At 37.7% G+C, this 27,832-nt stretch overlaps 1 protein-coding gene across 9 annotated transcripts in view; it reads right to left on the bottom strand.

Annotated features, from left to right (window-relative positions):
• Nucleotides 1–27,832, bottom strand: part of CEP128 (centrosomal protein 128) — a 479,221-nt gene that overhangs the window by 243,212 nt on the left and 208,177 nt on the right. For all 9 annotated transcript variants that reach the window (XM_070378430.1, XM_070378426.1, XM_070378432.1 and 6 more), the window contains one exon: nucleotides 21,546–21,738. In XM_070378430.1, the coding sequence (XP_070234531.1) occupies nucleotides 21,546–21,738 (193 nt within the window). The remainder of the gene's footprint in view (nucleotides 1–21,545; nucleotides 21,739–27,832) is intronic.

The raw sequence follows: 27,832 nt of genomic DNA, 5'->3' as shown, positions 1-27,832 counted from the left end.
CACTGGGGTGATTTCAGAGCCAAATGCTCAGAGACTCCATTCTAAGAGTACAATCAACATAATATTACACAAAACCATCTCTGGTGTATAAATATACATACATGCAAATATATCACATATAATTTTACATATGGTGTGCCAAAAGCAATAAAGTTTGTCATTCTCAGTCTAAGAAAAAAAAAAAGTTACTTACGCATTTAATGCCCACAGTATTTCCATATGTAAGCAAATAACATCTTAAAAAAAATTTTTCCCCACTTACAAATACTTTTGTTACTGAGCAGGAATATCAGTCTTGCCATTCCTATCTGATGCCCAGTTGACAAATTAAGCAGGAAGGACAGGGGCAAGGGGTGGTGGAGAGCCGTTTCTGTTGTTTGCCAGAGAAGTCACTCTTTATTCCTTTTAACCATTAGAAAGAACATTGCTAATCTAGTATGGGAAGCAAAAGATAGGTACAGCTCAACACAAAACGTCAGAGTCATTCAAAGAGAAGCAAGCCAACCTGCCGTAAATCAAGGCTTTCATTATTTAATAACAATAACGTTTAAGTATGTATGAAATTCATAAAAATGTCATACCTTCATGTCAAACCTGCTCATCTCTCCCACCCAAATCAAGAAAGATTCTTTGAAGAGCTGACATTCTAGAATCTTATTCAGGCTTAAGGCAATAAAAATATTTTAATCCATGCTTACATCTAGGGATAGCTAAGCTATCTGCCTCAAAACTAAGGGTGTAGTACGCTTTTCAAAATGTCTTACTATATAACTTAATTATCTCTATAGGAAGTGAAAAACTCTATAAATTATGGAGGGGAAATCAAGCATAATGGTGGAATAGTGTCCAAAAACTGATACCCTTTCTGCATTAAAATATTCAGGGCTAATTGTGATTTTAGCACTTGTTTTTATCCTTGCTTTGTTCATTGGCCAAACTTAAACACTTCTCATCTCCTTCAATGAAAAGTGGCGCTATTATGTTCCTGGAAGCATGAGCAGGGTTCCTCAAAGCCTAATTTTAAGGTCTTAATTGGCTGAGGCAATGGGAGACCATACAAAGCCCACTTCACAGAGAAGGGCAAGATTGCCAGGTCACTTGAGAATAGATGAAGAGCTAACTGGAAGCTATTGCTGAAATCTTAGTGTTCTGGGAAGTTTTACCAAATAGTAACTTACAGAGAATGGAACACAATCATCCATCATAACATAGAACCCAGAGGTGCTGAAGTCAGCTTGTAGAAACAAAACAATTAAAATAGAAACAGTTACTGTCACTTAATAATTGAATATCATAACAAGCCAAGCAAGCTTTATGGAAACTGGATATTTCATTGGTTCTGTGGAATGTTGTTGATATCCAATCTCGAACTGTATCTTCTCATAAGCTCTAAGGCCCAGGAAACAGGGGGTTGTTACTTACTAACACTTTTGTTCATTTGGAACTGCTGGACCTGTAGTCTACTTTTCACCTTCGCAAAGTTGAATAATCACCATTCATCCAGCCATCCATTTACCCATCCAACATCTGTTGTGTGTTATGTGATAAAAGACACTTAAGATACTGAATAAAATTATCTTGGCCTTCAAGCAGTCCATTATTACTTAACTAATAATAATTAATAATTCATCAACATACACCCACTATAAAAACATCCATTTTGGAATAATTTGAAGTAAATTGATACTTCCACCATCAGTTCTAACCAACAGTGACAGGTTCCCAAAACAAACCAACAAAACCAAAAAAGACCAATTTATATTCGTGAAATTCAAGACGATGGAAAAATAAAAGTTAAAGGTTCAGAATTAACTTTAAAATTTTTTAAATAATCTTATACTTACAAAAATAATAAAGATACATAATAAAAAATGATATTTTATGTTTCGGGGGCTGAGAACAGTGAGGACATACGGCCGATACCCATACACCATCAGACGTTAAAATACTCGTAAATTCATTTTACTTGCTGTTACAAACAATATAATGAGGCTTATTTTCTTCAGGATGGTTCCCCAGGCAGTGAACACTCTGATTATTTACTCTGGACTACTACCCTACTTGTTTGCTCCTTTGTCCGTTCACTCATTTCTTTCTGCAACGATTTATTGTGCACCTAGTATATGTTGCTGAAAAGAACATGAAAAACCAAGGTGCCTCTTGTCATTAAGTTCTACCTCCACCTGCCCCTAATAAACAACTAAGGTGTTTTGTTTGTTTGTTTGCTTTTTTCTCTATCAACCATTAGAATTCAATTCCTAAGTTCAGGTATATTCTACCTCATTCTTACCAGAGCCTTTCACTATAGAAAATTTACTTCTTTATTTCTGTTGTCTATTCTAGAAACACAAGTTCCCTCTTTTTTGACTGCTGCTGCTGCTGCTGCTAAGTCGCTTCAGTCGTGTCTGACTCTGTGCGACCCCATAGACGGCAGCCCACCAGGCTCCGCCATCCCTGGGATTCTCTGGATTATCAGTCCTATGTGGACTGACCCAAAATAGATGAAAACTGAATATACAAGCAGAAAATGCTCTATAATTCCAAGAATTATAATAGGCAAGAGTTTGGTATAGGAGAAAGTTCTTATTGATCAGAGGACACTGTAATTCACAATTAAAATTTAAGTCTAAAAGAAAAACTTTTTGAAAAAATAGGCAGCATTAAAAAAAACTGGAAATCCTAAATGATATTAATTCCAATTAATTAACATACATAGAACAATCAGAGATGGTATTTTTCAAATCTTTAAAAACTACAAATGAGATCTAAAAAGAAAAAAAAAAATTGTCCCCTGTGCCCCACCAACCAACAACTCTTCCTCCATAAACACGCTAACCACACATTCATTCTGTTCTGTCACCTAGAGTAAGAGGAGAAGTAATATAAGGTGCTACACATAAAAACAGATAAAACCCCTATAAGATCTGTTTTGTAGGTAATCAGCACATCTCACCTTTTCTTTCCCAGTCTCCAAATACCCCAAAGCATGGACATTCCTTCATTTCCTTGTATCTTAGAAATCAACAGACATTTCCAATCTCCGTTACCATGACAGCCATGATGTGCCTGAGTTAGCCAAAGCAACAGGTGCTAATAATATCGCACCAACTGGGAAACTTCCTAATAGCAAAATGACAAAGAAAACCTTCTTTTTATGAGTTTTACCAGGATCTACAATGCATATCACTTCAGGGTAATTTATAGCAACTCACAGTTAGAGAAGACAAAAGAAGCAATTCGCTCTGTGGTTGCTTCTTCTGAAGCACCAAACCTATGTGAAAAAAAGAATTCTAGAACCAACCAGAGCCACTCCATCAACAACTTTTCCCTTTTGTGAAGCATACACCTAAAACTACATAATACTTTTCATAGCCTTATATGTAAATTCTTCTGTAAATCCTTATCTGAACTAGAATTTTATTTTAATTTATCTTATTTTATTTTTTTAGCCATGACATCCAATATAGGGGGACCTTAGTTCCCCAACCAGGGATAGAACCTGCAGCCCCTTGCAGTGGAAGCTCAGAGTTCTAATCAATGGACTGCCAGGGAAGTTCCTGAATTAGAATTTTAACTTTAAAAGACTATGTCTCTTTTATATATGGAACCCAGTGAAACAACACACACTATTAAGACACAGATAGGCAGTCACTGAAAATAAGTCAATCTTGGCTCTCCTAAGGCTTGCCGGAGCAAGGCGAGCACTGTCATTAGCACAAACTGAACTGGAGGAAACACAAAGTAAACTATACAGCCAAGTATGTATTATAAGCCGTGAATCTCACGTAACATTTCTGTCCAGGTAGGAATAAAAATAAACGGATATTTCTTCAAAAATGTTTTTAACAAAAAGTTATATTTTAGAAAGAACGGATATTTCAAAGAGAATGGGGTACCAATGAGCATAGTTAATACTACATACCAATTTCTTAGAAAATGGACTTTAAGACTGAGATGCAGAAAGGTGAATAAAATATTTGAGAACTAGAACTATAAAAGGAGGGAGGCATTTCAAAGTGCTCATGGAGAAACACTGAACTAAAGAAAGATTGCAAAAAATTGCAGATGAAAAATAAACTAGAGATTTAAATGGTGAGATGGGGAAACAGTGGAAACAGTGTCAGACTTTATTTTTGGGGGCTCCACAATCACTGCAGATGGTGACTGCAGCCATGAAATTAAAAGACACTTACTCCTTGGAAGAGAAGTTATGACCAACCTAGATAGCATATTGAAAAGCAGAGACATTACTTTGCCAACAAAGGTCCGTCTAGTCCAGGCTATGGTTTTTCCTGTGGTCATGTATGGATGTGAGAGTTGGACTGTCAAGAAGGCTGAGCGCCGAAGAATTGATGCTTTTGAACTGTGGTGTTGGAGAAGACTCTTGAGAGTCCCTTGGACTGCAAGAAGATCCAACCAATCTATTCTGAAGGAGATCAGCCCTGGGATTTCTTTGGAAGGAATGATTCTAAAGCTGAAACTCCAGTACTTTGGCCACCTCATGCGAAGAGTTGACTCATTGGAAAAGACTCTGATGCTGGGAAGGATTGGGGGCAAGAGGAGAAGGGGACGACAGAGGATGAGATGGCTGGATGGCATCACTGACTCAATGGATGTGAGTCTGAGTGAACTCCTGGAGTTGGTGATGGACAGGGAGGCCTGGCATGCTGTGATCCATGGGGTCGCAAAGAGTCAGACACGACTGAGCGACTGAACTGAACTGAACTGAGAGTTATGGAAAAGTAGTAAGATGCTTAGTCACCTGGACATGGTAATGGAGACATGGAAATTGAAAGACAAATACAAAATTTTTTTTTTTTTTAAAGTTCAGATTGGTTTACAAGGAGACACCTGAGGCCAAACACTGATGTCTTATCTAACATCAGTCTTACACCAAGACTTACACAAAAACAAGGTTACAATTGGACCCGTGAACAAGCGATTATAAAGAAGTTAAGTAGCAAGGTACATTAGTTTAACATGGAATGCAGATCAATTTACAGTGAAGTTTAAAAAATAATCAATGAAAAAGGTTTGCATGCAGAAGCCTCAGGAGGAAGTACAGATATTCATCACAGCTCACTAAATGTCAGAGAAACAAATTCTAGAGCAACTCTCTGTCAGAAAGTATATTTTAAACATTTGCCCCACAGATTTCAAGAGGAAGAGAAAAAGAGGCGTGGGTAACACATTTCTATGTGAACTATGCAGAAAGCATTAGTACTGAATCAAATCCAAAGGACAGAAGATATTTCAAATTCTTTTTTCCTAGAAAAGCAAAATAAAAGCTTTTATTCTCTTAATAACTTATAGATTATTTTTCTGTCTGAGACAAGAACAAAACTAGTGATAATTTTCAGATTTAACTAGAAAATTAGCATAAACATGTATGCAGATCTCAATATTACAGAACAGTATAAATACAAAAGGCCAGAGTTTTTACACTGATTTCCAACTGGAAAGTAACCACATATTAATCAGCTATATTATTCCTCTTTGGACAGTTTATTTCTTGAGAACAACTTTCACCTGGAGAATGTTTGCTTGAAAACAGGGTATTTCCTTGAAATCGAATCTGCCTTTCCTCTCATCCATTTTGATAAGCATATTTATGAAATGTTATGAGAATTTGTCTTTAGACAGTATCTCCAAGATGTACTACACGCAACAGCTATCTTCTCCTCCCAGATGCTCTAGAAAACACTTTAACTTCACCATGGACAAAGATGTGAATATTAAAGTGACTCCATCAGAGGCCTCATTGATAGGTATAAACAAGAGATCATGTTACCTAGAAACATACCTCTGTGAAGTGTTCATATTAAACAGCTATAGCCAAAAGTGCCTGGAAAGCAAGGTCAGTTCCTTGATTAAATGAGAGCTCACAATTTCAATTAAATAAAGAATAAGAAAACTCCTCTATTTGTTCAAAATCATTAGCATTACATTTCCACTAAATTGTCTACACAGATGTCTCCCTTTCGTTGAAGGAAAAACTTCTTCCAAAAGGCATAGACATTTTAGTGTGTAATAACCTCAGAGTTTCCAAATATCCTTACATCTTAGCTATATCCTTCCAGCTACAGTTATTTGTTCTCTCAAGATGAAAGTCTTCTGTGTTAAGCTGTGCTGAGTCATTACAGTCACAACAGAAGAAGGTAGAGAGATGTTAACGTGAGGGCAGCTGTTAATAACAGTGCCAGACTCAGCAAAGGTTTTAAGGTGCACTATGACCCTGTTAAGGGGGCAAAGAAGGAAGAAATGTGACTCATAAATCGGATATACACCTGTCCTGAGCCCAGTGAGCTTAGGAAGTTTGAAGAGAATCAAATTTCTCATCATTGTAAAACTATGTGTTAGTCAGTAATACTACACTGTTGTTGCTGTTCAGTCACTAAGTCGTGTCTGACTGTTTCCAACCCCATGGACTGCAGCGTACAAAGCCTCCCTGCCCTTCATTATCTCCAGGAACTTGCCCAAACTCATGTCCACTGAGTCGGTGATGCCATCCAACCATATCTTCCTCTGTGGACTCCTTCTCCTCCTGCCCTCAGTCTTTCTCAGCATAAGGATTTTTTTCAAAGAATCAGCTATTTGCATCAGGTGGCCAAAGTACTGGAGCTTTAGCTTCTACACACTCCAATGAATATTCAGAGCTACTACACATAGAAAATTCTAAAGATCTTACCAGAAAATAACTAGAACTAATCAGTGAATTTCATGGGGTTTGGAAGGCAAGAATGCTGAAATGGTTGCCATTCCCTTCTCCAGTGGAACACATTTTGACAGAACACTCCACCATGACCCGTCTGTCTTGGTGGCCCTACAGGGCATGGCTCATAGTTTCACTGAGTTAGACAAGGCTGTAATCCATGTGATCAGTTTGGTTACTTTTCTGTGATTGTGGTTTTCATTCTGTCTGCCCTCTGATGAATGAGGAGAAGAGGCTTCCGGAAGCTTCCTGATGGGAGGGACTGGCTGTGGGGAAACTGGGTCTTGCTCTGGTGGGCGGAAACTAGACTAGAGATATCTTCAAGAAAATTAGAGATACCAAGGGAACATTTCATGCAAAGATGGGCTCGATCAAGGACAAAAATGGTATGGACCTAACAGAAGCAGAGATATTAAGAAGAGATGGCAAGAATACAGAGAACTATACAAAAAAGATCTTCACGACCCAGATAATCATGATGGTGTGATCACTCACCTAAAGCCAGACATCCTGGAATGAGAAATCAAGTGGGCCTTAGGAAGCATCACTACAAACAAAGCTAGTGGAGGTGATGGAATTCCAGTTAAGCTATTTTAAATCCTTAAAGATGATGCTATGAAATATGCCAGCAAATTTGGAAAACTCATCAGTGGCCACAGGACTGGAAAAGGTCAGTTTTCATTCCAATCCCAAAGAAAGGCAATGCCAAAGAATGCTCAAACTACCACACAATTGCACTCATCTCACACGCTAGTAAAGTAATGCTCAAAATTCTCCAATCCAGGCTTCAACAGTACGTGAACCAGGAACTTCCAGATGTTCAAGCTGGGTTTAGAAAAGACAGAGGAACCAGAGATCAACTTGTCAACATCCACTGTATCATCAAGAGCAATCCAGAAAATCACCTACTTCTGTTTTATTGACTATGCCAAAGCCTTTGACTGTGTGGATCACAACAAACTGTGGAAAATTCTTAAAGAGACTGGCATACCAGACCACCTGACCTGCCTCCTGAGAAATCTGTATGAAGGTCAAGAAGCAACAATTAGAACTCAACATGGAACAACAGACTGGTTCCAAATCGGAAAAAGAGTATGTCAAGGCTGTATACTGTCACCCTGTTTATTTAACGTATATACAGAATACATCCTAAGAAATGCTGGACTGGATGAAGCAGAAGCTGGAATCAAGACTGCCAGGAGAAATGTCAATAACCTCAGATATGCAGATGACCACCCTTATGGCAGAAAGTGAAGAAGATTTAAAGGACCTCTTGATGAAAGTGTAAGAGAGGAGTGAAAAAGTTGGCTTAAAACTCAACATTAAAAAAATTAATTAATTAATTAATCATGGCATCTGGTCCCATCACTTCATGGCAAATACATGGGGGAAACAATGGAAACAGTGACAGACTTTATTTTGGGGGCTCAAAAATCACTGAAGATGGTGACTGCATCCATGAAACTAAAAGACACTTGCTCTTCGGAAGAAAAGTTATAACCAACCTAGACAGCATATTAAAAAGCAAAGACATTATGTTGCCAACAAAGGTCCTTCTAGTCAAAGCTATGGTTTTTCCAGTGGTCATGCATGGATCTTCCAGTGGTCATGAATGGGTGTGACAGTGGACTATAAAGAAAGCTGAGCACCGAAGAACTGATGCGTTTGAACTGGGGTGTTGGAAGAGACTCTTGAGAGTCCCTTGGACTGCAAGGAGATCCAACCAGTCCATCCTACAGGACATCAGTCCTGAATATTCATTGGAAGGACTGATGTTGAACCTGAAACTCCAATACTTTGGCCACCTGATGCGAAGAACTGACTCAGCTGAAAAGACCCTGATGCTGGGAAAGACTGAAGGTGGGAGGAGAAGGGGATGACAGAGGATGAGATGGTTGGATGGCATCACCCACACAATGGACATGAGTTTGAACAAGCTCCAGGAGTTGGTGATGGACAGAGAGGCCAGGTATGCTGCAGTCCATGGGGTCACAAAGAGTCAGACACCACTGAGGGACTGACCTGCACCAAACTGGTGTGCGGGACCATGCTGAGCAAATCTTTAATCCAATTTTATGCTTCTGGGTGGGGCTGTGGTACCTTCCTCAGGCCAAACTATGGCAGGGTAATGGCGGTAATGGCATCTCCTTCAAAAGGACTTATGCTAGCACCCCACAGCTCCCAGGACTGTTATATTTGGTGCCGCTGACTGTTGACCCTCACCTCTATCAGAGACTCCTGGACACTCACAGGCAAGTCTGGCTCAGTCTCTTGTGGGGTCACTGCTCCTTTCTCCTGGGTCCTGGTGTGCACAAGGTTTTGTTTGTGCCCTCCAAGAGTCTGTTTTCCCAATCCTGTGGAAGTTCTGTAATCAAATACCACTGTCCTCCAAAGTCAACTTCCCTGAGGATTCTCAGTTCCTTTGCTGGATCCCCAGGTTGGGAAATCTGCTGTGGGCCCCAGAACTTTTGCAATAGTGTGAGCATTTCTTTGGTATAGTTATCTGATATAGTTTGTGGGAAGTCTGCATATTAGCTCTACAGTGGGGCTAATGGCGACCTCCCCCAAGAGGATGTATGCCACATACCACGCCTCCCAGGTCTGTTGCAGCCAGAGTCCTGTCCCTGCGGCAGGGTACTGCTGACCCGTGCCTCCACAGGAGACACTCAAACACTCAAAGGCAGGTCTGGCTCAGTCTCTTATAGAAGGCAATGCTCCTTTTCACAAGGAAATCAATCCTGAATATTCACTGGAAGGACTGATGCTGAAGCTGAAGCTCCAATACTCTGGCCACCTGATGTGAAGAGCCAACTCATTGGAAAAGACCCTGATGCTGGAAAAGATTTAAGACAGGAGGAGAAGGGGATGACAGAGGACGAGATGATTGGATGGCATCAGCAACTCAATGGACATGAGTTTGAGCAAGATCCAGAAGTTTGTGAAGGACAGGTAAGCCTGGCATTCTGCAATCCATGGGGTCACAAAGAGTTGGACACAACCGAGCAACTGAACAACAACAAACAAGGGAATTCAGTTAAGTTGCAGGATACAAAATCCATACACAGAAAGTCCCTGCATCTCCATACACTAGCAACAAAAAAAATCAGAAATAGAAATCAAGGAATCAATCTCATTTACCATTGCAACAAAAAGAATAAAGTAGTTAAGAATAAACCTACCTAATGAGACAAAAGAGCTATATACAGAAAACTGTAGGACATTGATGAAAAGAAATCAAAGATGACATAAACAAATGGCAAGTTAGTCCATGTTAATGGATTGGAAGAATATTGTGGAAGATGACTATACTATCCAAAGCAATCTACAGATTCAATATAATTCCTACCAAATTAGCAATGCCATTTTTCACAGAACTAAAATAAAAAATTTCACAATATATATGAAAACACAAAAAATTCCAAGTAGGCAAAGCAATCTTGAGAAAGAAGAACAGAGATGGAGGAATCAACCTTCCTGGCTTCAGACTATACTACAAAGCTACGGTCATCAAGACAGTGTGGTACTGGCACAAAAACAGAAACACAGAGCAATGGAACAAGATAGTAAGCCCAGAGACAAACCCATGCACCTGTGGGTGTATATAAGCACCTTATCTTTGAAAAAAAGAATATACAATGGGGAAAAGATATTCTCTTCAATGTGTGGTACTGAGAGAACTGGACAGTTAGGTGTAAAAGAATGAAATTAGAACACTTCCTAACAACATACACAAAGATAAACTCAAAATAGATTAAAGACCTAAATGTAGGACCAGGAACTATAAAACTCTTAGAGGAAAACATAAGCAGAACACTCTATGACATAAATCACAGCAAGACCTTCTATGGCCCATCTCCCAGAGTAATGGAAATAAAAACAAAATAAGCAAGTGAGGCTTAATTAAACTTAAAAGCTTTTGCATAACAAAGGAAACTATAAGCAAAGGGAAAAGACAACCCCCCAGAATGGGAGAAAATAATAGCAAATGAAACAGTTGACAAAGGATTAATTTCCAAAATATACAAGCAGCTCATACAACTCAGTACCATAAAAACAAATAACAAAATAAAAATGTGGGCAAAAGACCTAGACAGACATTTCTTCAAAGAACACATACAGATGGCTAATAAACACATGAAAAGATGCTCAACATCACTTGTTGTTGTTGTTGTTCAGTCGACAAGTTGTGTCCAACTCTTCAAGACCCTATGGACTTCAGCACTTCAGGCTTCCCTGTCCCTCACCATCTCCTGGAGTTTGCCCAAGTTCATGTCCATTACATCAGTGATGCCATCCAACCATTATTATTTTTTGAGAGTCACTCATTATTAGAGAAACGCAAATCAAAACTACAATGAGATATCACCTCACACCTGTCAGAATGGGCATCATTCAAAAATCTACTAATAACAAATGCTGGAGAGGCTCTGGAAAAAAGGGAACCCTCTTGCACTGTTGGTGGGAATGAAAATTGATACAGCCACTATGGAACACAGTATGGAGATTCCTTGATAAACTAGCAATAAGAGTACCCATGACCCAGCAATCCTACTACTAGGCATATACCCTGAGGAAAACAAATGTGAAAAAGACACATGTACCCAGTGTTCACTGCAGGCTATGTACAATAGCTAGGGCAAGGAAGCAACCTAGATGTCCATCAACAGGTGAATGGATAAAGAAACAGTGGTACATACACACAATAGAATATTACTCAGCCAAAAAATGGAATGCATTTGAGTTAGTTCTAATGAGGTGGATGAACCTAGAGCCTATTGTACAGAGTGAAGTAAGTAGGAAAGAGAAAAACAAGTATTGTATATTAATGCATATATATAGAATCTAGGAAGACGGTACTAGTTAACCTACTTGCAGGGCAGCAATGGAGTCACAAAAATAGAGAACAGAATAATGGACACGCAGCGGGGAGGAAGGAGAGTGTGGGACAAATGGAGAGAGTAACACGGAAACGTATACACTGCCATATGTAAAATAGACAACCAATGGGATTTGCTGTATGACTCAGGGAACTCACACTGGGGCTCTGCAACAACCTAGAGGGGTGGGAGGGGTGGGAGGGGAGTTCAGGAGGGAGAGGACATATGTATACCTATGGCTGACTCATGTTGATGTATCTCAGAAGCCAACACAATATTGTAAAGTAATTATCCTTCAATTAAAAATAAATAAATTTTTTTTAATGGGTAGAAGACCAAAATAGACTTTTCTCCAAAGAAGACATTCAGATGGCTAATAAACATATGAAAAAATGCTCATCACTTATTATTATAGAAACACAAGTCACAACTTCAGTGAGCTATCACCTCACACCGATCAGAATGGCCATCATATGATTTGTCAAATCAGATTTTAGTTTACCCATAAAAACATTCTAAGATAGTACACCTTTATGTACAAATGTGTGTGATAATTTGTTATGGAAGGGGTATTATGAAAATGAGCTCTTTTTCGTTTGATCTGTTTTTCTCAAGTAAGACATAAATAGTAACATTTTCCATCAAGTTTATAAAATCTGAATTTTTACAGTATGAATGCAACTAACTTTTGTAAGTAAATACTGGGTTTTATGAGCTTCTCCAGTTGCTCAGTGGTAAAGAATCCACCTGTAGTGCACCAGATTTGGAGACCCGTGTTTGATCCCTGGGTTGGGAAAATCCGCTGGATAGGAAATGGCAACCCACTCCAGTAAAATCTTGCCTGGAAAATTCCCTGGACAGAGGAGCCTGGTGGGTTATAGACCATGGTGTCGTAAAGAGTCAGACACGACTGACTGAGTAACTAAACAACAAAAATCAAAACTACAATGAAGTATCATCTCACACCAGTCAGAATGGCCATCATCAAAAAAATCTACAAATAATAAATGCTGGCTGGAGAGGCTGTGGAGAAAAGGGAACCCTCTCGCACTGTTGGTGGGAATGCAAATTGCTACAGCCACTATGGAGAACAGTATGGGATAAAAAATACAAAATCATACTTTGAAAATGATTTCCTCTTTTGTAGTAAACTAAGCATATTCAAGGTTATTCCTAAAAGATGTCACCTTTATCAAAAGCTTTATTAGATAGCAGAGAAATGGATGGAAGACAGCTGGGACCCAAGGAATGAACACACCCACGGGAGTGTGACTGCTTGGGAAAGTCATCCATTTGGGGGACTCTGGGAGGCTCAGAGGTGAAGAGCAGTCAAGTAGAAGGCAGCAACCAGAGGTTAAGAAGATCTTGCAAATACAAAGCTTCTAAAGAGCTAAATAAGACAGCAGAGTATAAATGTAGAAGGAGCAGCAGATACGTGAGAAATCACCAAGGAAAACTTTGTAAAGTCACCAGTTGCAGGGGACAAGGAATAGGAGAAAGCAATCTTCCTTTTGAGTTGTAAGTCTGAGAATGGGTTTTAAATGCAACTTTAGCTTAATTTCTTCCCTGAATATGACTATAATTCAAATGCAAGCAGACCAGCTTTGCTGTCCTATGAAACAGTAGAAAATAATACAGACAATCTATGAAAAGATCAAAAAAGAAAATCTAAAATTCATTTGTAGAGTATACTTAAAATTTATGGATTTTCTAGAATACATTCCAGAATATAAAAATACATCCAATAATTTAGGAGAGGAAAAATGTAACTTTAAATATCTGAATTCTACATTCAATGCTTCACTGTTGCTAACTATGTAACTGAAAGCATTGAAAATGTTTGTTTTCCAAATTAATTAGCCAATAGAAGAAGTACAAGAATAGGCCCATTACACAGATAGGCAGGTGGGTTGGAGATAATTAAAGAATAATTAGCCATAACTTTCTATTGTAAATTTACTCAGTAACAATATGAATGTTGTTACAGAGTCAATCAAAGTTGATACCTGTTTAGATCTGCATATCATTAATTTATTCAATTCTGGTATTAGGCACATTTAATCAATGAAGTTTAATTTCAATCCCAGTTGACCTGTTGGCCTGGCTGGGTTTTAAATAACACTAAACACATGAGAAATAAAATTATTATAATGAAACATATATAAGCAAAAACAAGGACTAAGATTAAAACAAACTTCTGATTTTACTCAAGTAGTGGATATAACTTTTTTAAAACCCACTGTTTCTCAATTGGTTTTTGAAAATAATTATGAAGAAAATCTGAAAATACATGAGGGAAGATATGACTTCACATTAAACAAAATAATAGTTTAGTAAGTTTAAATAATTTCCTCAATCAATTAAAATTCTTTCATTATCTATAATGATCAAGATCATTGAACTTCTAAACAAACTGGTGAAATGTAAAATAAAGTGCTAAATAGATTCTTTTTAATTAACCAGAATCCAAATAAATTACATTACACTTAGAGATTATCTCTTAATTTAGAATGCTTAATTATACTCCGACATGCAATAGAAAAAAGTTGGTTTTCCTAGCTCTTAGACTAGATAATGACTAACATTTGTATAAGTTGCATGACTGCCAAATATTCTTTCAATGAGACAAATAAAAAAAAATCGCTTGAAACAATGTGGGAAATAAACTATGAATCACAAGTAGGAGAAAAACTTAACCAATAAATACATAATGCACACACACAGCATAAATGATACAACCCCATGTTTCCCTATACTAGGAAAGAGTACTGGAGCGAAAGTACTCTTCATTTTCACTCCAGGAAAGATGCTTTCGGTTCACAGGTCCCGCCCTTGTATTTGTCCCAAAAATGAATTCTAAGAAATTGTTCTTTATTCTGCCATCAACACAGAAATGGTACAAAAATTCAGAAAAAGGACAAGGGAAAACAGAGAAAATAGTTAAAAGGAGTTATTCAGAACACTGGGAAATCAAAGGAAAATCCTTAAAAAACTGAGATCACTACTGGTGGAAGCGAATCACGTAGATGAGAACCTGTGGACGTGCCTTGAATAGAATAAAAGTTTTATAAAACTGAAAAATACTAAATCATATCTCTATCATATAGTAAAAATACTCATCCTCAGAGCCATATATAGGAATATACAGTGTACCAGTTTCATCACTAAGCTGACTCTATTCCTTGAATGACAAGTGTTATCATCCTTTGGATATTTTACAAAACAAGCAAGCAAACAAAAAAACTATGAGAAATGTTTTGGCTTTAAATTCCTAAGGCTTCTACTAAAACAGGTCTTCCAAAGTCTAACACGGCAAATCCAGTAGCTTTGGCTCATTCCTTGCATCCTCTTCTCCAAACAGGCATTGAATATATACAAGGCAAAGATTAATTATATCCAGTCACAAATGTTGAGGAGCTAACAGTCAAAATAAGGAAACCATTACAAAACTTACTGTGATAAATTAAACTACCCAAAACAGCAATGTATTCAAAGTACTAAAACGGTAATGGAAGAAGAAATGTCTATGTTTTCTCCTTGTCCTTTCTAAGATTCATTTCTCTACCTTTACCTTTGACCCCACTCACTCTCACATCTTCTGGGTTCCTGCTATACCAATTAACCTTTCTTTCACCTATTCAGCATCTCCCATTCCTGGATCCTTCTACTCAACATTTATAATCACGCTTAAGCTTCTCTATGATCAGTAGCAAATAGAAATTATACTCTAAAAGTTATATTCATTCTACTGTTAAGGACTGAAACTACTTTAGATATAAACAACATGTTTTATATTGTTTATTTTCTTTTTGATACTCAGGTATTAAAATTTCTTTTCACGTGCAATACCAGAGAGCTACCCCACGTTATAGTACAAAAGGAGACAAGAATGACTACTAATAACATTACAGCATGCTTTAAATGAATCAGGAATCTCCTAGAAAATATGATCACAAAATGAATAAAAATATAAATGGCTTAAATACTTCTGCTGTAAAATGGAATACATAACTGAAATATTAGGAAAGGCAAATACTGTTACTTAATCCCAAAGTGCCATAACAAAAATGCAAACCACTCTAATTAAATTACTTAATGTCTGCCAAATATTTGCTGATTTGCAATTTGGTTTTGCAGAATTCATTTTGGAATGTACATTGTGTTTTTTTCTTTCACTGAACACAGATGTTATGGCTCCCTTATCAACTGTGCCCCTTTAATGTTCTTTCATCCATTCACTCATTCAGCAAACATTTGACGTATCTATTATGTGCCAAGTTCTTCTCAGGCACTGGGGTACATAGTGTTGAACAAAATAACGAAATCACTACCTTCATAGAAACTCCATCCAGTGGATACACTCAACTAAACACATTTCTCAATTGTGTGTCATCCCCAAACTCACTGAGGCAAGAAACAAGATGTTTCTGTCCCAAGACAGTCCTCTGAATGCTGGCCACAGCCACAGTCTATGCTAACATAAGACTTAAAACAGCTGAACTAAGGGAAAAAAACAAAGGTACGGCAATGATGCAACCTTTCCCACTGCCCACTTGCCAGCCCACTTCATTGCTATTCCAACAAACAGGTGCTCACAAGAAATAATCAAACAAACAACCTGAGCGACAGTCCTCTGCTGCAAAAATATACCTTCTGAAGTAGCTGAAGGACTATTTCCCTTCTTCCACATTCCATTAGTACCTTTCCCTTTATTCAGAAAAGGTAACTCCCTTGTAAAGAGGCTGTTCATAATGCTTTATTTCATCATTACATGTATTACAGTACATGATATACGACAGGAAAGGACAGATCTGAGAGCCTGGATTCACAGTGCAGGCTACCAAGAATGTCGCCTTTCTAGGCACTGCATCTGTCAGAGTGGAGGGAATGGATGAAGATCCCAGTGACTCCAACAAAGCCCAATAAGCACGTGACCTACCCAAAAGAGAAACTGGGTAAGAAGACAAAATTTCATCTTTAAGGGAAAGGAATTTAAGAGGCCATGTGAATTTTTAATTACTTCAGAAAGAAAAATGATGTACACTAAATAGTCAGTCACAATCATAAAGTGCCTGGAAAGCAAAGATGGGTTCTTTGTTTAATTAAGAGTTTACAATTTCAGTTTAAGAAAAAAATGTTTTAATAAAGTTATCTGCTATATTTGTTCATACTAATCAGCATTTCATAAGCAAGAATGGAGCTAAATCATACCATATAGATATCCCTCCTTCTAAGGGTCTCTGACAAAAGAAATGCCTCTAACATGTACAAAAATTTTAGCTTTTAGTAGACTTCATAGTTTCAAAGCATGTATTCTTACCTAGGAAAACTGCCACACACAGGAGCAGTGAGCTATCAGAATATTAAGAAGGTAGGCAGTGGTTGGTTTATTAAGAAATTACTAAAAATAACTACTTACACAAGTTAAAATATCATAGCTAAATCTTCTCTGCTGCAGTTTATATCTCTCTACCCTTTTCTTTGTTGCCATTCATAACAATGAAGAATTTCTAAGTCAACAACTACTAAACTTCTAAGAGGTCCATGACAATAACTTCTCAGTAGATTTCATCTCCTTTTGGAACACCCTAGCTCCAACCTACAGCCCTAAAATAGCCCAGAAAACAGAAGAAAACTCTTATCTTCCTAATAATACATGTGTACGTATGCAACTATAACAGGCTTGGCTTGTTCTTCATTATCCATATTCAGATCAGATCAGATCAGTCACTCAGTCATGTCCGACTCTTTGCGACCCCATGAATTGCAGCACGCCAAGCCTCCCTGTCTATCACCAACTCCAGGAGTTCACTCAGACTCACGTCCATCGAGTCAGTGATGCCATCCAGCCATCTCATCCTCTGTCGTCCCCTTCTCCTCCTGCCCCCAATCCCTCCCAGCATCAGAGTCTTTTCCAATGAGTCAACTCTTCGCATGAGGTGGCCAAAGGACTGGAGTTTCAGCTTTAGTATCATTCCTTCCAAAGAAATCCAGGGCTGATCTCCTTCAGAATGGACTGGTTGGATCTCCTTGCAGTCCAAGGGACTCTCAAGAGTCTTCTCCAACACCACAGTTCAAAAGCATCAATTCTTCGGCGCTCAGGCTTCTTCACAGTCCAACTCTCACATCCATACATGACCACAGGAAAAACCATAGCCTTGACTAGACGAACCTTTGTTTGCAAAGTAATGTCTCTGCTTTTGAATATGCTATCTATGTGGCTCATAAATTTCCTTCTAAGGAGCAAGCGTCTTTTAATTTCATGGCTGCAGTCACCATCCGTAGTGATTTTGGAGCCCAGAAAAATAAAGGCTGACACTGTTTCTACTCTTTCCCCATCTATTTCCCATGAAGTGGTGGGACCAGATGCCATGATCTTAGTTTTCTGAATGTTGAGCTTTAAGCCAACTTTTTACTCTCCACTTTCACTTTCATCAAGAGGCTTTTTAGTTCCTCTTCACTTTCTGCCGTAAGGGTAGTGTCATCTGCATATCTGAGGTTATTGATATTTCTCCCAGCAATCTTGATTCCAGCTTGTGTTTCTTCCAGTCCAGCGTTTCTCATGATGTACGCTGCATATAAGTTAAATAAACAGGGTGACAACATACAGCCTTGACGAACTCCTTTTCCTGTTTGGAACCAGCCTGTTGTTCCATGTCCAGTTCTAACTGTTGCTTCCTGACCTGCATACAAATTTCTCAAGAGGCAGATCAGGTGATCTGGTATTCCCATCTCTTTCAGAATTTTCCACAGTTTATTGTGATCCACACAGTCAAAGGCTTTGGCATAGTCAGTCAAGCAGAAATAGATGTTTTTTTGGAACTCTCTTGCTTTTTTCATGATCCAGTGGATGTTGGCAATTTGATCTCTGGTTCCTCTGCCTTTTCTAAAACCAGCTTGAACATCAGGAAGTTCACGGTTCACATATTGCTGAAGCCTGGCTTGGAGAATTTTGAGCATTACTTTACTAGCATGTGAGATGAGTGCAATTGTACGGTAGTTTGAGCACTCTTTGGCATTGCCTTTCTTTGGGATTGGAATGAAAACTGACCTCTTCCAGTCCTGTGGCCACTGCTGAGTTTTCCAAATTTGCTGGCATATTAAATGCAGCACTTTCACAGCATCATCTTTCAGGATTTGAAATAGCTCAATTGGAATTCCATCACCCCCACTAGCTTTGTTCGTAGTGATGCTTTCTAAGGCCCACTTGACTTTACATTCCAGGATGTCTGGCTCTAGGTCAGTGATCACACCATCGTGATTATCTGGGTTGTGAAGATCTTTTTTGTACAGTTCTTCTGTGTATTCTTGCCATCTCTTCTTAATATTTTCTGCTTTTGTTAGGTCCATACCATTTCTGTCCTTTATCGAGCTCATCTTAGCATGAAATGTTCCTTTGGTATCTCTGATTTTCTTGAAGAGATCCCAGTCTTTCTCATTCTGTTGTTTTCCTCTATTTCTTTGCATTGATCACCGAAGAAGTCTTTCTTACTCTTCTTGCTATTCTTTGGAACTCTGAATTCAGATGTTTTTATCTTTCCTTTTCTCCTTTGCTTTTCGCTTCTCTTCTTTTCACAGCTATTTGTAAGGCCTCCCCAGACAGCCATTTTGCTTTTTTGCATTTCTTTTCTATGGGAATGGTTTTGATCCCTGTCTCCTGTACAAAGTCACAAACCTCATTCCATAGTTTATCAGGCACTCTATCTATCAGATCTAGGCCCTTAAATCTATTTCTCACTTCCACTGTATAATCGTAAGGGATTTGATTTAAGTCATACCTGAATGGTCTAGTGGTTTTCCCTACTTTCTTCAATTTAAGTCTGAATTTGGCAAAAAGGAGTTCACAGTCTGAGCCACAGTCAGCTCCTGGTCTTGTTTTTGCTGACTGTACAGAGCTTCTCCATCTTTGGCTGCAAAGAATATAATCAGTCTGATTTCGGTGTTGTCCATGTATAGAGTCTGGACATCTGGTGATGTCCATGTATAGAGTCTTCTCTTGTGTTGTTGGAAGAGGTGTTTGTTATGACCAGTGCCTTTTCTTGGCAAAACTCTATTAGTCTTTGCCCTGCTTCATTCCGTATTCCAAGGCCAAATTTGCCTGTTACTCCAGGTGTTTCTTGACTTCCTACTTTTGCATTCCAGTCCCCTATAATGAAAACAACATCTTTTTTGGGTGTTAGTTCTAAAAGGTCTTGTAGGTCTTCATAGAACCATTCAACTTCAGCTTCTCCAGTAACGCTGAAGAAGCTGAAGTTGAACGGGTCTATTATCCATATTACGTCCTCATTATTTCTGGATCACAGAGAGCACTCATACATCTTATACCCGCAAGTCAAAAAATTACCATATCATCCCTCTATCACAAAAGTTTGGGTATTCCTGAGACTTTTACTTTTTATAATTTTTAAAGAATAGACAAAACATGATCCTTTTTGGTCTCCCAACAAATCAGCCCCTCTTTCCCAACATTCTATTTCTCCCAACGGCAAAAGCACTAAGACCTTGAGTATCCTGTGACTCTTCTCTCATTCACCTACATTGTTCAATCTTGCACTAATTCCTCAACAGCATCTTACATTTGTTGCCACTACTAATGTCCTCTGTCAGTCCCTCTTTTGCTTTTATTGAGACTGTTAAAATAGGCTCCTAATTAGATGCATTTCCACAATCAATATCAAAATGGGATCTAACAACAGAGTTTCGAAACATTTGGAGGAAAAAAAAATTCACACACTCAAAATAGCTGGATATCTCTATCAGTTATTGATAGAAAAAAATCCTCTATCAGTTATTGATAGAAATAATCAATATCAGTAGGGATATAGAAACCACCAGAAATGCAGAACAATGTGAAACAATTTAGCATAAGTGACTTTCATAGAACATTTCACAATAAATGCAGAACATAACTTATTTTCAAGTGCACATGGAAAATTTACTAACAGAGACCACATTTCGGGCAATAAAACAAGTCTCAGAAAAGAATTGAAATCATGGAGTATGTTTTACAACTGCAAGGGTACCAAGTTTAGAAACTGATAATATCTATAAAATTCTACATAATTGGAAACTAAGTAGTAAACTTCTTTAAAAAAAAAATTCCACATGTCAGAGAAGAAATCACAAGGGAAATATCTTCTAAATGAAACTAAGTAATAATAAAAGGACAATACATCAGAATTTGTGAAATGCACTTCAAGTATTACTAAGATGGAAATTTACAATTTTAAATGACTACATTGAGAAACATAAAGATTAAAATAAAGTTTCCAACTTATGAATCCAGGAGAAAAACAAATGATGTACAAAAGAAGTAAAAGAAAGGAAATAAAAATGGCAATATAGATCAATAAAACACTAAAAAGACAAATAATAGAAAAAATTAAAAATCAAAGGCTGTTTCTTTGAAAATAGTAACAAAATTAATAAAACCCCCAGCAAGACTTATACAAACAAAAGAACAGAAACAAATTAACAATACCAGGAATATAATAAGAGACATCAGCATAGATCTTACAGAAACTAAAAGAATTAAAAAGGGGCTATTACAAAAAACTTTAAGTCAATAAATTTGACAACTTCAATAATTTGGGAAAATAGATACAAAGTAAATATTAATTGAGTGAATGGGTATTTTAGTGAAGTAAAATATAAATTTTAGCATCTTACTAGGGAAGAATAAACATGACTTACCTAATTAGCATTTGCAAATGGCCAAAAGACAGAAATGTATGCAGCAGGGATACAGGAGCTAAAGGAGAAATTCTCAAGGAGAAACAGTTCTCTCTTTCAGACCCAAAAATGAAGATAAGGAGACAAGAGACGAGAAAAGGAGAAGAATTTGGAGATTTTGTAGTTCAAACTGAAGGCAAGAGAAACAGAATATTTTTCTCCCAACCCTAAGATTTCATGAACATAAACAAAGAAAAATAAAAGAGAAAGAGCAATTAACATACCTCTCTTCTCTCGGTGTATTTCTTCCAGAAGTTGCTCCTGTCTTTCTATCTGTTCAAAGAGACACTGAAGCTCAGCTTCCTTGTTCTCAGTCATATTCTTGAGTTGCTGTCTGCACAACATCAGCTGGTGCCGTAGACTTTTCTCTCTATTTTCTCTCTCCTTCAGCTCCTCACAGAGCCACTGAAGTTTAGTCTAAAAATATGACATTTATTCTAATTTTTAAAAATCTAGAAAACAGTAGCATTCCAAAACATGACAAAGTCATGATAATCTAAATTTAGACAATAACTAATGAAGTTAAGCAAAATTTTAAATTACCCATAATGTTTAAATTTGCATAATGGTTTATATCAGTTAAAAGCTCGTGCAGAAAATTATTTTCTTGGATTTTTATAAAATACTTGGTATGCTCTATCATCTTTGGAAAGGCAATACCACAGAAAGTTTAGCCTATTAAACTTCATGTTGCAATACAATTAATCCCCTAATTAGCTTAGTACAAATATTTGAAAATCCAAAGCACTCCACAATAGACCTAGAAAAACTTTTTATAAAAGAGAATGTTATTTCAGGGATTAAAAAATAAGATAAAATTCCTAAACTTTGTTTCTAAAAGTGTATATACCCAAGGGTCTTGCTAATCAGGTAGAGAGAGAGATTTTATACAGCATGAGTCAGATCAAGTCAGCACTTTTCCATATTTAAAACTAGGAAATTTAATTAAAGCAACTCTCTTTTCCAAAGACTCTAACCTCACAAACACTAATATTTAAATATTTAAAGCAGGGATGAGAAAAGAACTTTCACATTTAGTATAACAAAACTTCAGTTGGGTCTTATGATGTTCCCAAGTGAGAGTACCATCCAGCTGCTGCTGCTAAGTCACTTCAGTCGTGTCCGACTCTATGCAACCCCATAGATGGCAGCCCACCAGGCTCCCCCATCCCTGGGATTCTCAAGGCAAGAACACTGGAGTGGCTTGCCATTTCCTTCTCCAATGCATGAAAGTGAAAGTGAAGTCACTCAGTCGTGTCCGACTCTTAGCGACCCCATGGACTGTAGCCCACCAGGCTCCTCCGTCCGTGGGATTTTCCAGGCAAGAGTACTGGAGTGGGGTGCCACTGCCTTCTCCAATCCACCTGCTAGTTGACTTTAAATAATCTAAACAGTCTTCACCTCAATAAGAAGCAAAATAGTGGAAGCTGTGAACTAGAAGGGTAAATGTGATTAAGCTAACAGACAATCTCCCTGAATAGTACATATCATAAGCAAGAATATTCTAAGCCTCCAGAAGTCTAAAATGCTGTTTGGACATGCCCCAGTTTATTAAAAGTAGCTGTGATAGATTCATTTAGCAGGTTTAATCCCTGGGTTGGGAAGATCCCCTGGAAAAGGAAATGGCAACCCACTCCAGTAATCTTGCCTGGAAAATCCCATGGACAGAGGAGGGTCCAAGAGGGTCCATGGGGTCCAAGAGTTGGACATGACTGAGTGACTTCACTTCACTGATAGTACATGTCCAGAACAGACAAATCTATAGAGATAAAAGCAGATTACTTACTGACTAGTGCTACCAGGAGGGTGGGATGGGCAGATATGTTAAGAACCTGATGGCTAATGGTACAGATTGTCTTTTGGGGGTAATGAAAATGTTCCAAAATTCATGTAGTGATGGCTGCACCTCTCTGTGAATATACTAAAAACTACTAAATGGTAACTCTAAATAGGTCAGTTTTATATCTCAATTTAGCTATTATTTAATAAAAAATAAAAGGGGGGAGGAGATAGATCAACAAAAGCTAAAGTTATATCACCCTGCAGAGATGAGATCTGACTATAGTACTTGCTGTACAATTTGTAGGCCTTTGTCTTGTCTGTATGTCACTAGATAAATACAGGAAACAGTGTATTAAAGAAATACAGTGGAAACAGTGACAGACTTTATTTCAGGGGGCTCCAAAATCACTGCCAACCAGTCCATCCTAAAGGAGATCAGTCCTGGGTGTTCACTGGAAGGACTGATGTTGAAGCTGAAACTCCAATACTTTGGCCACCTGATGCGAAGAGCTGACTCACTGGAAAAGACCCTGATGCTGGGAAAGATTGAAGGCAGGAGGAGAAGGGGACGACAGAGGATGAGATGGTTGGATGGCATCACCGACTCAATGAACATGGGTTTGGGTGAACTCCGGGAGTTGGTGGTGGACAGGGAGGCCTGGCATGCTACGGTTCATGTGATCGAAGACTTGGACATGACTGAGCTGAACTGAAATACAGGAAGTCCTCAACTTATATGAGGATGGAACTTCCAATTATGACTGTAGAAATTTAATTAAGTCTGCTTCATTTCCCAATATCCACTTTGAAATACTCTTGCACACGCAACCTTCTGATCTGGAGTCATAGAAAAAGAAAAAAATTAAATTTCACAGCACAGAAAGCCAGAAAAGATAATCAATTCTGCCAGATTAAAGGATCACTTTCTACTAATGCATTTAGGAAGAAAACACAGTCAGCGTGAGGGTGAGAGATATACCATCATCCCCATCTAACCACAAATATGAGACAAGGAAGTGAACTGACCGTTCTTTAGAAAGCATACTCTCTAGATAGAGTGGAGAAAATATCAGGAAGCCAAGAGGCTGTTACAGTACTCCAAACAAGTGAAAAACGATAATAAGGACTGGACCAAACCGTTTGTATATGAGACTTAAATGTAATGGGGGTAAGGAAGAAGGAGGAATTGGCATTGACGGCCAATTTTTAGCTTAATAAACTAAAACAGGAAACCTAGAAAAAGCAAAGATTAAGGGGTTAAGAAGTTAAATTAGGCTGAATTAGACTGAAGTTAGGATCAAAACACACAGAAGTATAGCTAATAATTGGATATATAGATCTAAAGCTCAAGAGATATGGTCAAGAGATACAAACTAAAAAATCAATAGTGTAAAGGAAGTTAAAGGCATAGGAACAGATAAAATGGCCCCTAAAGAATATCTACAGAGAGAAGAGAAGCGGGTTTAGAAGAGATAAACACAAGTGAAACTCCAAAATAAAAACTGAGGACATAAATGGAAATTTAGGAGGAAAATATGAGTCTGGGGCAACTGAACCCCAAAGAAAGAAAATATTATAACAAGGTGGATATCCTCAATGTCAAAGATTCAAAAGGAAGGGACAGGCATATAAAGTAATTTAAAAAACATAAATTTTGTCGAAAATGATTGCAGCTCAGCCCATCAAACCAAAATAGGACTAAAAACATGAACACCAAATTGTTTGTAGTGATTATGCCTTTATACCTACCAAAGATGAGTGTCAAGTATACAGAAAATATGTTCCCTTTTGTATTTCTTGAAAAGTTCCATTCAGGCTACTATGTTACAAAAAACAAGGGCAAGAAGGACACTACTTCTGATGTGCTGTCATATCCATGGTTCTTCTTAATTCTGTTTTATACCACGAAAAAATGAAATCCTAGCATTATTAGATCTTCTTATGCCTCAGAAGGAAAACAAATTCCATGTGGTAATATGCACTTACTTGATTTTTTAAAAAATATTCACTACCAATTCAATTTTTTAACACTCAAGTGGTCCAAACAGAATGAGTCCCTGGGGATCACTAGCTTCCATCTAGTTTAATCTGTTCTTTCTCAATGATTTAATAGCAAATGTAAATAATACCTTCAATTTCCTTTTTCTCAATGGTTTCCTACCTATTCCTTATTCCATTCAAATCTTTGGCCTGTTGTTAAGAGAGAATACCAAAAAAAAAAAAAAAAAATTCTGTTTTATCATAACAATACTCCTACTGGTTCTGATAAAAACAGAATAACAAAAAGTTATCTGAAACAAATCTATAATCAGGTTTGATCTGTGTTATTGACTGAATTATACTCCCCTCAAAATCATGTTAAAACCCTAACCAAAGACACAAGGACTTTAGGGAAGTAATTAAGGTTAAATGAGGTCTTAAGGGTACTGTTCTCTAAAGAAGAGACACTCTTTGACTCCTAACCTTCAGCTCTTCCAACCATGGCCATAGCCCCCACATGAAAGATGACTGTCTAGGAGGCAAGAAGTCTCACCAGAAATCAGTTCTAGCACTGAGTGACCTTGGAATTCTAGGCCACAGAACTGTGAGAAAATAAATATCTGTTGTTTGACTCACGGCAGTTTTCTTACGGCAGCCCTAGCCAACTAGTACAATAAGACCTACAGCTTTAGTTAATTCCTGTTGAGCCTTTATTCGACTGCCATACAAAATTAAAAACAGGTCATAGTTAGATGCTTGTTATGAGTTGAGTAAGTATGCACAATATATTGTTAATCCTAGAAAACAAATTGATTTACAGAAATTTAACCAACCAATCATCAATTAAGAGAATCAGAGTTTGTTAGAGAAATACCCATTACCTTTCATTAAGTATCTTAGAGAAACAGCATGGAACACAGTATAGGAATAACTTCACCAATTCCAAACAATAATTAGATGACAAGGCTATAAATTACAGTGCAAACGCCATTCTATTTAACCACTCACAAGAGTATCTTACAGATTACATAATAGGCTCATTTATTTAACTATATCAACAAATATTGCTAAGTAAACAAAAATAGGGCAAAAAACTTTAAATCGGTTTTTGTTTTTTTTTTTAACCTCCTTAGTTGACAGCTTGCAACTAGGTGGGAATATTTTTAAGTATCTAGTAAAACAATCACAGTGATATTTTAAATCTGTACGAATCCTCTAGTGAGCTTTAGTGGAATAATATACCAGAAGTCATTAAGGAATGACTCAAAGCTAAAAATAGAAAATTCAAATAAAAAGATTATAGTTGATAGAGTTAGCAATAAGATCAGGAACCATAACTTTGTTGCTTTTAACTACCATGCTTCTTTCATTAAAAGAACCAGAGATAAAAAGGATAGTAATTTTTTAGAATGTGCTAGGTTACCAAAATAAGAATTAACCCAGAACTGCAAAATTAAAATTGAAATCAACTTCAAAATGTAATTCTTTCAATAAAACTTTCTACTTTTTTATTTGGTTTGAATATCATCTAGAAGAAATATACCTATATTTATAGTTCATTTTAGAAAATACAAAATAATTCCGCCAATTAAACTGAGTGAGTTCCCTGTGTATGACCTAAAGGATATTTCCACCATAAGAAGATACCTGAGTATCTGTATCACATTTTGCTGTTGACACTGGAAGAATAAAATACTAGATGATCATTTGCAACCTTCAACAAGAATTAAATACAGTGAGTCCAATGACAAACCTAGACAGCACTTTAAAAAGCAGATGTCACTTTGCTGACCAAGGTCCATCTAGTCAAAGCTATGGTTTTTCCAGTAGTCATGTACGGATGTGAGAGCTGGACTATAAAGAAAGCTGAGCGCTGAAGAATTGATGGTTTTGAATTGTGCTGGAGAAGATCCTTGAGAGCCCCTTGGACTGCAAGGAGATCCAACCAGTCAGTCCTAAAGGACATCACTCCTGATATTCATTGGAAGCTCCAATAGTTTGGCCACCTGATGTTAACAACCGATTCACTGGAAAAAACCCTAATGCTAGAAAAGAGTGAAGGCGGGAGGAGAAGGGAGAGACAGAGGATGAGATGATTGGATAGCATCACTGACTCAGTGGGCATGAACTGGAGCAAACTCCAGGAGATAGTGAAGGACAGGGGAGCCTGGTGTGTTGCACTCCATGGGGTTGTAAAGAGTTGGACGTGACTTAGCAACTGAACAAAAACAACAAAACTTCTCATAATAGTTTTTTTAATCCACATCACTAAAAAGACAATATTCATAAATATAAAGTTTATATTCAAGTATAGGTCACACAATCAGAATAAAAAAACAGTAGCCCAGAGTTCAGAGCTCCAGGTCCCCAAACCCTTTTCAGAAACTAGCTTTATGTCCTTAGGTAAAACTCATAACTCTCAGGATCTCTTTCTCATCTACAAAATAAAAAGTCAAACTTCACGATCTCTGAAACTGCTTCAGTTACACTATTTCTAAAACAGTAGGGAAAAACAAGTACTCGTCACGTTATAGAACATCAGTTCAGTCGCTCAGTCGTGTCCAACTCTTGGCGACCCTATGGACTGCAGCACGCCAGGCTTCCCTGTCCATCACCAACTCCCGGAGCTTGTTATATTACAGAAAGTGTGACTCTTTGGGATGATGTGCATGTGTGTTCAGTCATGTCTGACTCTTTGCCACCCCATTGACTGTAGCCTGCCAGGCTCCTTTGTCCATGGAATTCTCCA

The sequence above is a fragment of the Bos mutus genome, chromosome 10, assembly GCF_027580195.1.
Source record: "Bos mutus isolate GX-2022 chromosome 10, NWIPB_WYAK_1.1, whole genome shotgun sequence".
In the NCBI taxonomy this organism is placed as follows: Eukaryota; Metazoa; Chordata; class Mammalia; order Artiodactyla; family Bovidae; genus Bos; species Bos mutus.
The sequence above is the reverse complement of the archived record's forward strand: the minus strand, read 5'-3'. Positions and strand labels throughout refer to the sequence as shown.